We start from the raw sequence: 14,930 nt of genomic DNA, 5'->3' as shown, positions 1-14,930 counted from the left end.
GAATTACTCCCACGTGGGAAAGTTAATGCTTAAATGACAAGTTCCCATGCGTGGGTACAGGTCCACTTAGTTGGCTAGCCCAGGAACCTGATAGTTGTAACATGTCAGAACGTGGGAATTTTTATTCTTACTGAAATTAAAGAGTCGGGTGCAAGAGTCACACAAATTTTCAAGTTACAGAAGGGGTTTTATTGGTTGTGTGGAGACAGACACGCCCGGAAAAAGCCTCCTCCCAAATTGGGAAGGTCATTGTATTGGAGGCTATCTTAACCCATGAGGAGGTACTGACCCGCCCCCAGGAATAATTCAGACTTTATGGAGGCAGACCCATGCTGTCCCCAGATAATCCCCTTGTAATAAGGCCCACAGGGTTCCACAGTTTCATTAGATGGTTGATCCCATCTTTGGGAGTGAGTGAATTAGAGAAAGCTATTGTAAATATTTCAGCCACACTAGAAGCCATTAAGAATGCTACAGCTGATGCTCTTTCAGCATTGCAAGAGGAGGTTTCGTCCCTACATAAAGTGATGCTCCAAAATAGAATGGGACTGGACATGCTTTTAGCTAAGAAAGGGAGACTATGTACAGTAATAAATCAGACTTGTTGTGTATATGTAAACAAGCAAAAACAGATCAAGACAGATTTAGGAAAAAATAAAATCCTTCATGTAATAGCTCAGAATGCTTCCTCCTGCGGGATTACAGGTTTTTTAGAAAAATCTGCTTCCTGGCTACCAAATTTAACTTGGCTGAAACAGCTATTTGTCACAATAATCATAATCATGATTTTGTCCATTGCACTCTGCATAGTAATACAGAATCACACAGAATCACAGAATTGTCTAGGTTGGAAGACACCTCCCAGATCACCTAGTCCAACCTCTGACCTAATACTAACCAGTCCTCCACTACGATGTGCCTTGTGGTGTTAAGAATACGGGAGACTCCTATAGTGAGGAAGAAGAATCAATTAAGACGAAAATTGGAGTCCAATGAATACTTTGAGAGAATGTCGGACAAAAGAAACACTGTATTAAAATAGTGAAATAATTTACTAATCCTCTCGAAAAGGGGGGACTGAGAGGAGGCTGAAAGAATTTTAGTAGATAAGATAGGCTAATGAGCATATGAAAAGAAGCCAAAAGAATTTTAGTAAATAAGGCAGGTAAAGGACATGTACTATATCTTCTGCTCCCTATTGTGCAAAGAAACTGAGGCAGGAAATTCTGGGATTCCTCACGAAAAACAGATCCTGATAGAAAACAGGAAACACGTTTCAAGAACCAACTGAAACCGAATCTGCAGTTTAAGCAGAAGCTGAGAAGCTTATGAGTCTGCACTGAGATGAGAGGTCAACCAGCGGTGACGAGGAAGACTCACTAATCTTCATCCCCACGACCCCTGGCGACCACTACCAGAAAACACTGCGCAAGCACGGATAGGAGAAATCTATGAAAACGAATCCCTGGAACTAATGTTAATACAAAGCGGGGATAGGTCATGCATATGTATAGGCATCTTGAGAAACTTCATGCATATGTAACTCTTCACCACATATAACCAAGGCAAGTGCTGCATTGGGGTGCACACGACTTTGGTGGGACTACCCCCTGTGCTGCCCAGCACTAAATAAACATACCTACTTTACAATCCTACTGATTGTGGAGTTTGCTTTCCGCACATAAAGCCCTAAAAGCGGGCACAAAACATAGCTCACATGGACAAGGTTGCCTCAGGGCTTTAAAAATTCATCCACCTTATTCGGAGACCAACTCATGAAGGACTTGGAGCTGTGGGAAGCCCCACCTGGGGGAGGAAGACTGTTGCAATACATAGATGACATCCTAATAGCCACCCAGACAAAAGAAGCCTGTGTGGCCTGGATAGTAAGCCTTTTAAACTTTCTGGGACTTCAGGGGTACAGGATATTGAAGAAGGCTCAGGTGGTAAAGCAGAAGGTGATTTACCTGGGTTATGAAGTTAGTGCCAGACAATGGGCCTTGGGGCAAGACCACAAAGAAGCAATATGTCAAACCCTGAAACCTGAGACAATAAAGGAACTGCGAACCTTTTTTGGGAATGACGAGGTGGTGCAGATTGCGGATCTATAATTATGGCCTGCTGTACTGGGTCTGGCTGGAATGTTAACTTTCCCTGCAGCAGCCCACACAGTGCCGTACTCTGCACTTGTAGCTGGAAGAGCAGTGTCATCACACCAGTGTTGTGTCTACTGCTGAGCAGTGCTGTCACAGCATTGGGCCTTTCTCTAACCCTCCTAGGGGGTTGGCAAAAAGTGAGAAGAGAAACATCACCAGGGCAGCTGACCTAAACCAACCAAGGGGATATTCCATACCATGTGATGTCACACTCAGCAATAAAAGGTGGAAACAGGAAGAAGAGGGGAGGGGTGGGCTCTCGTGAAAATGTCGGTCCTCCTCCCGAACACTGGCTACGTGCGTTGAGGCCCTGCTTCAAGGACATGGTCAATCATCGCTCATTTGTGGGAAGTAGAGAGTAATTTCTTTCCTCTGCACTTCCACACAGCCTTCATTTGTTTTATTCATTTGTTTTCCTCCCCTTTTTTTTTAATTTTCTCTTTCCCCCTCCCTTTTCCCCTTTCCCTTTTTATTTCCCTTTAGTTAAATTGTTTAGTTCATAATAATCTTTCCTTAATTATTATTATTTCCCTTTAATTATCCTTATCTCAACCCATGAGTTGTTCTTTGCTTTACTTCTCCCCCTCCTCATCTAAGGAGGGGGAGTGAGAGAGCGGTTGTGGTGTTTAGCTGCCCAGCACAGTAAAACCACCACAACTGCTTGTAAAAGCGCTGTATGTGCTCATTGCAAATGGGAACAGGGACCTCCAATGGACAAAGGAGGCCTTTCAACTAAAGAAGGCTCTCATGTCAGCCCCAGCTCTGGGACTTCCAGATGTGAATAAACCATTCTTCTTCTCCCATGAGAAACAGGGGATTGCCCTGGGAATACTAGCACAGAACCTGGGCCCATAGCGAAGGGCAGTTGCTTATTTTTCGAAGCAGCTGGATGCTGCTGCCAAGGGATGGCTGGGATGCCTCAGAGCCGTTGCAGCAGTGGTGCAAAATATCCAGGAAGCACACAAGTTCACCTTGGGCCAGAAAATAACTGTGCTGGTATCTCACACAGTGTCCGTAGCGCCAGAAGTGAAAGGTGATCACTGGCTTTCCCCACAAAGGTTCCTGAAATACCATGCTATCCCGGTAGGTGATATAGAAATAGTGGTAACTAACATTGTCAACCCAGCTTCTTTCCTCAGCGGAAACCAAAGGGGAGCCAGTACACCACGACTGCCTGGAGACCATTGAAGCTACCTACTCCAGCCATAAACTCCTTTTGATGATGTGGAAATCTGGTTCACTGATGGGAGCAGTTACATCATCAGCGGAAAACAACATGCTGGGTATGCAATTATCACTTGCAAAGAGGTAATAGAATCTGGACCTTTGCCAACAGATACCTCTGCACAAAAGGCCGAGATAATTGCTCTGACCCGTGCCTCAGAAATAGCAAAATAAAATAAAATAAACATCTACATGGACTCAAGGTATGCATTTGGTGTTGTGCACGCACACGGAGCCATCTGGAAAGAAAGAGGACTGTCGAACTCACAAGGGAAAAACATCAAACATGCGAAGGAGATAACGCTCTTATTAGAAGCGGTCCAACGACCTGAAAAGGTAGCAGTCATGCATATTAAGGCACACCAGAAGGTGAGCTCAGAATTGGAGGAAGGAAACAATCTGGCGGATAGAGAGGCAAAAGAAGCAGCATAAGATGAGGTAGCAACTGAGGGAGCCCTGATCCCAGATGGGTAGATCCCCCTTGAAAGTGAGCCAGTATACAACAAAAAGGACAGAAAATTAATCAAAAGTCAAAAGGGAGAGTATAACCAAGAGGGATGGGCTATTACTGAAGAAGGGAAAGGGAAATTCGTCATCCCCTCTAATTTGCTATGGTCACTAGTAAAGGAAGAGCACCGGAAAAATCATTGGCGAATGTACAAGGGTATGTAAGACAGAAGGTCACATTTCATCACATCATGCGGCCCTAGCATTGCTCCGTATTGACACAAATCAGATGAACACATTTCACAGAAGAATGGGGGTTTGCTTAATCCCAAAGCAGGGATAGGTTATGCATATGTACAGGCATATTGAGAAACTTCACGCATATGTAACTCTTCACTGCATATAGCCAAAGTTGCTGGCGATAACCAGAGCTGGTAAGCGGGGACGACCCCACCATGGCGCCTGAGGGGAGCCCGCCGCCAGCCCAAAGCGGCGTCCGGAGCCCTTCCTGCTCTCTGCGCTGCGGCTCCTCCCCTGCTCGCCGTCCCTCCGAGGACTCCGCTTCCCAGCGCTGCCCGCGGGGCCGAGCGGAGGAGGGCGGTGCGGCGGGCGGGCGGTGCCTGGCGCCTGGCGGCTGAGGCGGCGATGAGGGGCGGCGGGCGCCGCGCTGCGCTCCTCGCCTCCTGGGCCGCCTCCCGGCCGGCCCCGCTCCCCCTTCAGCCGCCTCGGGCCGCGCTCCCTCCGGTTCCTCGCAGAGGTGAGAGGCGGCCGAGGGGCCGTGGTTTGGCTCGCGGCCCGCTGGGAGCCGCAGACCTGACGGGCGAGCCCCGGGAGCCGCCCGGTGACGCGGGGCGGAGGCGGCAGGAGGGAGCCTCGGGGTGGAGGTGGCGTGGGGGGGGGGGAGCTGGGCCCTCGGTGGGGGCGGCCCCCCTGAAGGGGGTCGTGGGGGCCTCTGCGGGGGGAGCGCAGAACGGCTGCCGGGGGAGGAGGTGCCCGCAGGAGCTGGGGGGCTGGCAGCAGCTCTGCGGTGCAGAAGGAGCAGTAGAAGGTAGCGGAGGGGCACGGAGAGGCGTGCTCAGAGTGCTGGCAGCTTGCGTAGGCTACCAAAAGATTTGTGCTGTAATTTTAGCTCTTTTGAGACAGGCGGTGTCAGACGTGTCACAGAATCACAGTTTGGGTCGGAAGGGACCTTTAAAGACCTTCAATTCCAAGCCTCCCTACACCTCCCACCAGACCAGGTTGCCCAAAGCCCCATCCAGCCTGGCCTTGAACACCTCCAGGGATGGGGCATCCACAGCTTCTGCGGGCAGCCTGGGACAGGGCCTCACCACCTCATAGTTTAAAAAAAAAAAAAATCTAGCATAAGTCCAGTCGAAGCATGCTCTCTTTCAGCAAAGCTATTGCCACTTCTGTCGCTGCAAGCCCTGGTAATCCCGGAGAAAATATCAGTCGACACATTTAGCAGACAAAGAGCTCCATAATTGAAAGCTGTTATGACTCAATGGGAGGGGTGTTAAGTTTTAGAGTTACTTGTAATGAGTTGTATGTAGTTCATGTACGTAAACATGCTTTTTTTCCTTTCTCTCATCTTAAATCTAACATGGACTTTGATTTGGATACTACATCTAGCTTAGTTTAAGTCACTTCTTTAGAGACAATAAAAGGTAGCACTTACCTTATCCATCAGTGTCACAGCATAACTTCCTTTTGGTTTAAATGATAAAAAGCATTCAAGTAAGCACCTAAATAAAAAACAGTTTCATTAACAGAGAGAGCCAGGGAGGTTTCAAGTAAGCGTGCATTTAGAAGTAACAGAGCATTTTAGATAACAAAGATTCTGTCAGAATGCAATCAGCAAGGTGTATGGTGATGAGATGAACTGAAAAGTATCCTTGAAATAAAGGCAGAGAAACCAAAAGCATCCAGTGGGAAGGTACTAACATAATAAGCAGGGTGGGTCTTGATCTAAGGAGATCTAGGATGTGTTAGGTACCAGTATTGCTTTTTCACCCAGTTACTGGTGAACCAACAAATTAATCCTGAATGTTAGATCTGTGTCATGTGTGTGTACCTTTATCTGCACGCCTGGCACTCTCTGCTGGATAGCGGTAGGAGAATGTGTAAAGAGAATATAGTCGAGGGATTTTGTGAAGAGCCAAATAATTGTTAACCGTAACCAGCAGAAACTGCCAGTGTGTTGGAAAGGTCATGTTTTAAAAGATGAGAAACATCACTTAAATCAGGTTTCTCCTATTGTTGTTACTTGTGGTAGTTTTATTTCTTGTGTATCGGGATGCTTGTCCTGCACAGCTCTCTAGTTATAGGAACACACTTAAAATTGATGTGCGAGTCCTGGGTGGTATAGATTCCCTAAGAAAAGAGAGGACTGGTGGCTTCAGATGTGTGCTGTAACCAGGGAACCAAAAGGACCCAGCTTTTTGTTGCAACTTCCACGTGGCTTTGCTACGGTGAAAGAAAATTACTGTATTGCATGATAAACCAACTGGGTGAAGTTTCAAATACCTGTTTGTCACTTCCAGGCTTTGCTGCCACGCTCCTTAGGAATTCATACGATGTGAGAAGAGTTGATATCACTCCACTGGAGCAGAGGAGAGTGACTTTTGATACTCATGCCTTAGTGCAGGATCTGGAAGCCCATGGTAAGTGATGTCTGTTAAATAATTCACAGAAAAACTTGGAATTAAAGTACTATAGTACTTTAGTACTAAAGTCTGGTGCAGGCTAGGTATCTGATACTTTTTGATGCTTCTGTAACCATACAAATTAAATCTTACATTAAATTTACCTTTTTTTTTGTAGATGTAGGTAAATTTGCATAGTATCTTCCAGCTGAGGAGCATAATACATCCTTAATACCTGTTTTTTTATTTAGTGAATGTGTCTGTCTGTTGTCAGCTGAAAGATCTGTCTAGCCCAGGGTTCTGTCCCTTATAGGACTGCAAGTCCTTGTCTGCAGAAGAGTGTAAAAATGGGGCAGATCAGTGGCATATCCCCTCGTACCTTCTAGGCCTCCAACTGCTCTCACCTTGGAGGTATTTTGTGCTGGGTAGGAGTTTTGGTGACCTCCAAGGGAATTCCTTCTGTAAGTTCATTAAGCCCCTGAACTACTCTGGGTCGGTTAGTACCCACAACATCCTTTCTCATGGAGTTTCAGAAGTCCACTCAATGTGTGGAAAAATACTTCCTTTTGTTTATGTAGAACCTGGCTTCCACTGTGTTAATTTGATGCCCCTCAGTCCTTTTGAAGGAAGGAGGAATGAACATTTGATCTCTCATGTCACTTAAGATTACGTAAATGTATGTCACGTTCCCCCATCATTATTTTTTTTCAAACAGAAGATTCTTAGTTCATTGGATTTTCCCAAGCAGAAGCTGCCTCACAGGGGAAGGAACAGAGCTGCTGGCATTTTTTTTTTCTAAGTAATTCCTAAAGTTTGGTTTGCTCTGCTGATCCTCCTAAGCATTGAGCTGATGTCTTTGTCAGGCTATCAATTCTCGGTTACAATCGCAAGATCGTTCTCCTAAGTGACAGCTGCAGCTTTATCCAATTGAGTTAGGATTTTTTCCACTGTTAAGGTCTACTAATAATGTGTCTTAGTACCTAGAAGACTCTTAATAGTACACTAATATTTTTTTTTTCTGTTTTTGTTTGTTTCATGTGTGTCTGACTTGTCAGCCCCTAGTTCTTTACATCTCTTCTGGAATTATTGTTAGAACTGATGTTGTATTTGTCACTTTCCAGTACTTGAGGAGCCAGGATAGCTTGTTAGATGTTACTTGTCCTGAGTACTAATTCAGTTATTTCTGTCTAGTTCCTTTAGAACGTAAGGTGAAGTCTGTCTGATGCTGGTCTGCTGCTATAAAGCAATTTATTAATTTGTTCCATAACTACAACAGACCCTTTAGTATCACAGTGACAGGGCTGTAAAGGTAACAGTTAAAAAGAAATCACAAAAAAGGTAAAAAAAAAAAAAAAAAAAAAGTGAAAAAATTCTTTTACCTTTAAAAAGGTAAAAGAAATCACAAAGCTAAGGGATGCTTTTAATGTTTGTCAGACTTGCTGCAGGCAGTTTTCAGGCTCCAGCGTCTTAACTCTTGCACGTGTGAATTTCTTCACATTTTCTAAACTTCCAAGCAGCAAGTAAGAATAGAGGAAAAACAAAAGAAATAGCAAGAACCTAAGCAACCCTGAAAATTCAGAGAAACTGAAGCGATGCAACCACACCTCTTAGTGGAAGAAAAATGTCATAAAGCATGAGAGCTTTTGTAATACAAGTAATACAAGCCAGTGTTACAGTTCGAGTCCTGTACTTCAGAAGAGTTCACTGATGTTTTTCTTAATAATTTGCCTTGAAAGCATATTTCAATGAAAAGTTAATTGATCCCAAGCTGGGAAATGGAGCAACTGAAATACAACAAATCAAAGAGATTGCTGGAAATAGATTGTTAGGGTCCAAGCCCACAGCACTGAATCAGATTTAATTGACATGGCAGCTTTTTTTTTCTACTCTTTACCATACATCATCTTCAAACAGTTAAAAATTGCACTGAGCTATCAACAAAGTGTAATTTTTATCCTCAGAAAGCACACATCTTGCAGCCTGAATTGTAAAGTCAATGGATACAGCAGTTGTCAAATCAGTTTTACATGTATTCACAGCTGCACAGGAAACTTTGAATATATGCAGGTGAATATAAACTCACCTTTTAATTTTATTATTCTGTAGGATACGTGGTGCATGGCCAAAGGTGAGTTTGGGTTTAGTAGAATTTGCAAAGGTTTATAATAAGGTAAAATCTTGCTCAATTATTTTTATAATGCATGAGCAGTTAAACACGGTACAGAAATTTGGTAGTCCCATCAGCTGCTTGCAAAGACTGTTTCAGTGTATTGAACGTTAATGATCTTCAGGTTTTTGCAGCATTGTCTGTTTTTTACGTAGTGACATGTCACACCGACCAGCTTTCACCATCAGTTTTCAGTGACTGTGTGACTTCCCGTTTGCTACTGTAGCTAAGTACAGCACTTGAGTGTCCCGATTTCTTATGGACCTCTTGCCCTATTCGTCACCCAGCTTTCTAATGTTACCTTAATTTCTCATCCTTCACCTGTTTTTCAGGCTTTGCAAAAGAACAAGCAGAGACCATCGTATCAGCGTTAATCACCCTGTCAAATGTCAGTTTAGACACAGTCTATAAGGATATGGTTACCCAGGCTCAGCAGGTAAGAACTTATTTATGGTGTGTATAAATAAATACTCAGCACTGTATAAGCACAATGGCACATGCTTGCATATTTGAAGGACAAGTGCAACTCTCTTTAGTACTATAAATACCTTACTGAGCTAGGTCTCAAGGTGATGCTAAGAATACCCTCTGTCCACCTCTGCTGTGCTCTCATGAGACCCCACCTGGAGCCCTGCCTTCAGCTCTGGGGTCCAAGAAGGATATGGAATTATTAGAGCGAATCTAGAGAACTACATGGATGATGAGAGGGCTGTAGCACCTCTCCTGTGAAGACAGGCTGAGGGAGTTGGGGTTGTTCAGCCTGGAGAAGAGAAGGCTCCAGGAAGACCTTACAGCAGCCTGCCAGTACCTACAGTGTCCTGCAGGAAAGCTGGGGAGGGAATCTTTGTCAGGAGTTGCAGTGATAGGACAAGGGGGAATGGCTTTAAAAACTACAAGAGGGTAGGTTTAGATTAGATATAAGGAGGAAATTCTTCATTCAGAGGGTGGGGAGGCTGTGTAACAGGCTGCCCTGACAGAGAAGCTGTGGATGCCCGTAAGTGCTTAGTTAGGAGCTGGATTCAAACTGCCAACTTGTTTGATAGGCTACTGAACGTTCATTGAAAATGGAAGGACAAATCTGAATTTTTTTTGTTTCACTTCATAAATGCTTAGACTAGATACCTCTGGCTTTTTTGCTTAAATTCAGAGTTAACATAAAAGCAACTGGAAAAAACACCGTCTGCTTTTCTCAAGTCTGTCAAAAAACAGTTGCAGCTATGAAATTCTATGATTCTGTCACTTTCCTGTTGGAGACTCTTCATGTTTTAATGCTTTGCTGTAGCTAATTTCGTAAGTTTAAACATTAAATCTTTTCTTATTGGAAAGCGTGAAACTTAATCATTGACTTTTTGTTGTTGTTTCTAAGGAAATAACTTTACAGCAGATAATGGCACATTTGGACTCCATTCGAAAAGACATGGTTATTCTGGAAAAAAGTGAATTTGCAAACTTGAGAGCTGAGAATGAGGTACTAATAAATAAACATTTTTAATTACACTAAATGAACTGCAATTTAACTGTTTAATTAAATTGGATTATATCTGTTGTACATTTCTGTGGTGCAAAATATTTACGTAGAAGTAATTATGGATGCTTTTTACCAGGAGTTGAAATGTTTATATGTTGCAACTCCTGGGATCGTATAAAAGTATATTTAATTTCATACAACTTGTTTAATTCCTCTGGAAGGAAAAAAAAATGTTCACATCTTACAATCACCTTCTGTATTTTTATTTAGGGGTGATTCCATTAGCCTTGTCACCATTAAGAGCATAATCCAGGGAGAACAGTCAGCCATTTCTTTGCAACAATTTAATTAAACTGGTGATTTAGACATGTTTTAGTTTTGCCTGACAGCATTTTAGTGTTTTTCTGCTCTCTTTAGTCTGAGAATCACAAGATCTTCATTGTATGTCTTCACAAAATGATTCCTTCGCTTTATGAAAAATTTCCAGCAGATCACATCTGGCTGTATAGATATACTACACAGAATATAGTTAATCTATAGGATATAGATTAAATAGCCTAAGTAGCGTAGCTAGGAACAAATTGCTCTGCTGGGAGAAAAACTGTGGAAGAGTAATCACTTATGTGCAGCAGTAACACAGAACTGATTGGCTCGGCCAGCATTTTTCTGACTTTACTAAAAACTTTTTTTCCTCTTCATCTAGAAAATGAAAATTGAATTAGATCAAGTTAAACAGCAGTTAATGGTGAGTAAACAGCAAGTAGCTATACACTCATGCTGGGGGAAGTAAATAGTTATTTTCTTGATCTTTTTTTTGTTCTACAGAATGAAACCGGTAAAATCCGAGCTGACAGTAAGCTAGATATAAACCTGGAGAGGAGCAGAGTGACAGATATGGTAAGCTGGTCTATGAAGATACTCTGCCCAGTTTTATGTCATTTTGTAATGACATAAATTGTAATTTATCTTTATCTACAGTTGTAATTTATCTTTTATCCACAGTTTACAGATCAAGAAAGGAAATTGATGGAGGCAACTACAGAGTTTCATAAAAAAGTAAGTAGTGAATAAAAGCCATTTTATATTGAGCAGGATAGTTATACATTACATGTTGCATGAACACACAGCTTTTGAGAAGCTTAATAAATACTTGAATGTAGTAAACCAAAATGTCAGCATGTATCACATACGCATGTTGTACGTGATTATTGCTTCAGTGTGGGGGATTTGTGCAAAACATCACCCAAGCAGAAGGCGTACGAGACTTGTTCCCTCCCTTCCAGAGTGCCTTTGTGTAGGCTGTTACAGGTGGGCATGCACCAGCATGCTGCTCTCCCCAGTGCTAAGGGATGAGCTGGTCAGCCCTGCCAGTGGGATGGTTCAGCCAAGCAAGCCAAGCAAGTTTCAAGGGCTGGCAGTCTTTAAAACCTCCTGGAAGGCACTGAAGTCTAAGAGGCTGATGATGGACGTTTCCCATCTTCAGCATCTCATCCATTTCCCAGCTATGGCTCGTGAATTCTTAAAACTTTGTTCAGCAAAAATTCAGGGGTACTATCTGCACATTGTAGAATGCCTCCTTTAGGAGGCACTTGGCAAATCAGAGATAAAACTTAGGTCGTACAGATTTTTTTTCTCTTTTTCTATCTCCATCCTTAATATCCTTCCTGGATTGTATTAAATGCTGTTCTGTGTTTTCGAAGATCACTTAGGTATTAAATATTTTACTTCACTGATAGGTTGGAAATTTCTCCTTGCTGGTAGTATGGTATTCCTGTTTGGTTTTGCAAAGCTTGAGATCATTGTCAAATATATGCCCTCTCTTAATGTTTCAGGATTCAAGTACCAACAGCGTTATTTCAGAAATCAGTAATAAAATTGACACTGAAATAGCTTCCTTAAAAACACTGATGGAATCAAATAAACTGGATACGATACGTTACCTGGCAGGTATGTGATAGGCAAGGAGGTGAGTGCCAGTGGAGTATTTTGGATGTGTACGTTTTTTTTCAAGACTTACTCAAGATTACTCGCCAAGTGAATTCAAAAAGTCATCTGCGCAGCAGCTGATAACTAGAATTTGGTGGGGGCTTCCCCCCCGCCGTGATTGAAAGAAATGGAACACAGAGCACAGAAGAGGTGAGAACACAACAAACGCTGCAGTTGGTGTATGATTGTGCCCCAAACCGGGATTAGGAGGACCATGGACATTAAAATAAATAAAGAGATTGGGAAAGAAATCAAAATACCCTGTCTAGTCTGACAGTTTATGTGGCAGGGTTGCTTCAAAAGTTTTCCAGAGATTGCTTGAGAATGTTAGCAAGCTTTGAGGATTAGCCTGAGAATGAGCAGTTCCATCTCCCATTCTGACTTCCACACAGTTTCACTGTGGCAGTACTTTGTAGAGTTCCTCTACAAAGCAGAACAAATTTAAGTCTGATTTGTGATGGAGTTTTCAATGTGTAACCAATGAAATCTGTATTTCATTTGAGCTGGATAAGAAGACACTTACACATTATATTCGGAAGTAAGAACAAGTTCAGAGGGAAACCTACTTACATTTGGAAAAGAGAACAAGTTCAGAGGGAAAACACTGGTTCAACAAATCTGGAAGACAACTCATCAGACTTCAGAGATGATATCCTAGTGTCATGTGAAATGCGTGTTGTCGTTTTGCTCAGTGGAAAATCTTTTTAATCATGTTTAATGAAAGACTTGATACAGCCTTCTATTCTGTAATACAGTTACTGATAGATGGGCAACAACAGTAAAAATCACTGTAGTCTGTTGTGCTCTGTTATCCACCGTGACTCAGATGTGTTCCTGAAAAAATGGTTCTGCAGGCTGCTGAGTAGTTTGACCTCCTGTCTCACTGTCTAGGCAGTGCTACCATGCAGGATGCTGCACCTGAGACAAGTCATTGTTTTCCAGAATTTTCACTACTGTAACAATAGAGGAAGTTTCAGAAGCAGTACTTTAGATATCCTTCTATATGTTTGCAATTAATTTCCTGTATTTAAAAGGTGATATGATTTAACATTCATCTAATTACTACTTTTTTTTTTTTTTTAACAGCTTCAGTATTCACTTGCTTAGCAATAGCACTGGGATTTTACAGGTTCTGGAAATAGATCTGAATGGAACGAGTGCATCAAATACAGCTGGAGAAAAGGCCACCCAAGCAACATCAAGTAGATGATGACAGTTGAGCTTAGATAACTTTGGTACCTTTTTGTTTTGATGCTCTTAGTGTGCACTGAAGTGTTTTCTGACTTTGTAACACTAAAGATCAAAATAATTGAGTGCGGAGTAGGCAAATAATAGTAATATTTCATTGTCCCCTATTGAATAATGTATTTATTTCAAAAGATTCCCTATATAAAATCAGCAAGTGTTTCCTAATAGGTTTTAGAATCAAGTCTGTTGTATTTTAGAACACTTCCAGTGCTCTCAGCTCCACTCAAACTGGAGATACTAAACACTTGACATACCCATGAGAATATGGGACTACTGTTTCTAAATTAGTATTACCAACACAGGAGAATTCCAGCAGATCTACCCTGACCAAGCAACGTAATCTGAAAAATAGGAGCTGGATGTTTGCCTTTAGTCTGTGCTTGTTTTTTGTGATGGGTTGAAGCTTGGCCCTTTGGTTTTCTATTTTCATAATTAAATATGAATATATATATATATTTATATATATATATAAACACACTCCAAGGCCTGTACTAAAGAATCCTTGTTCTTCTTGAAAAATGTTTACATACAGTTAAAATCTCATGTAAAATGAAAATGTATCTACAGATGTAGTTATTTTTAATATCTCTTACAATCTCTGTAACCCCAGTGGCCAGTTCTCCAGTGGGATAATTTCTGTCCTCCTCTTTCTGAGGGGAAATGCCTCTGTTCTCACCAACTGCATACAGCCCAGGGGCTGACAAGTGCTCTTAACTCCTCCCTTCAAGGAGTACCAAGTATTTCCAATAAAAAGTTGTGTGTTTTCTGGATATCAGATCAGGCTTGTGGCACAGAAACTCAGCACCTCAGGTAGTGCCATTGTGGCTCTGGTTGTCCTGCTCCCATCTCCATGCTCCTCTGGAGTGGTCCGTAATGCTGTGAGGCAGGCTCAACCTTCAGGTGGTGATGATCCCTCCTCTGCTTTCTGCAAGGCCTTCACAGCTCTAGTTCCAGAGATGGGATGTAAAGGGTGGATGCCTTCCCTGAAGCAGTCACATCTTGAGTACAAATGCCTATGCTTAGGTAGATTTCTTTTAATAGTAATAATAAAAAATAAAAAAGCCCTTGCTGGACTAAACTTTATCAGAGTAAGCCCTTTATGGGGTACAGAGTTTATAGTGCTGGTATAGTGGCAACTTTTGTATTGCGGTTCTGTTTGCAGTTGAACTTGCTGCTATCCTGCAAGTTCTTGTATTCTGTGCATGACATTATGTATTTACCATCTACATTTATGAAAATAAAATTAATCTCTTATATTTGCTGTCTGAGAGACTTTAATACAGATTACCAGATTGTAAAAATGTGGGGTCTATAATGAGCACAGTGCTGTTGTGTTGAGACACGAGGCTGTTTTTTCTGTTGTGCTAGTGACATAGGCACAGGAGCCAGCAGCAAGAACTTCAGGCAGTGACTTGTCTCTTGTAACTGTTGCATATACAAATCCATCCTAGTATGAGCTATAACTATTTCTGAAGTTCGCTGAAAGACCTGTGTTCATCTTTTGCAGTGTTCCTACATGAGAATAGCTCCAGCAGTGATGTATGAAATTTTATCTACTACAGCTTCCTACCACCATCACCCCTCTACACCTT

The 14,930-nt window shown here is 42.2% G+C and overlaps 1 protein-coding gene across 2 annotated transcripts; it reads left to right on the top strand.

The window, feature by feature from the left end:
- The first annotated feature begins 4,421 nt into the window (after positions 1-4,421).
- Positions 4,422-14,594, top strand: LOC137846771 (coiled-coil domain-containing protein 90B, mitochondrial-like). Of its 2 annotated transcripts, XM_068664909.1 has the most exons (9): positions 4,425-4,584; positions 6,368-6,487; positions 8,969-9,072; positions 10,003-10,104; positions 10,808-10,849; positions 10,930-11,001; positions 11,107-11,160; positions 11,937-12,051; positions 13,177-14,594. In XM_068664909.1, the coding sequence occupies exons 1-9, from the start codon at positions 4,473-4,475 to the stop codon at positions 13,230-13,232; spliced, it is 777 nt and encodes a 258-aa protein (XP_068521010.1). In that variant the 5' UTR covers positions 4,425-4,472; the 3' UTR covers positions 13,233-14,594. The 2 variants fall into 2 exon arrangements, with proteins under 2 accessions (XP_068521078.1, XP_068521010.1); XM_068664977.1 differs by lacking the exon at positions 10,808-10,849 and having other exon boundaries at positions 4,422-4,584.
- Positions 14,595-14,930: the final 336 nt, after the last annotated feature.

Source organism: Anas acuta, chromosome 1, assembly GCF_963932015.1.
Source record: "Anas acuta chromosome 1, bAnaAcu1.1, whole genome shotgun sequence".
NCBI lineage: Eukaryota > Metazoa > Chordata > Aves > Anseriformes > Anatidae > Anas > Anas acuta.
The sequence above is the reverse complement of the archived record's forward strand: the minus strand, read 5'-3'. Positions and strand labels throughout refer to the sequence as shown.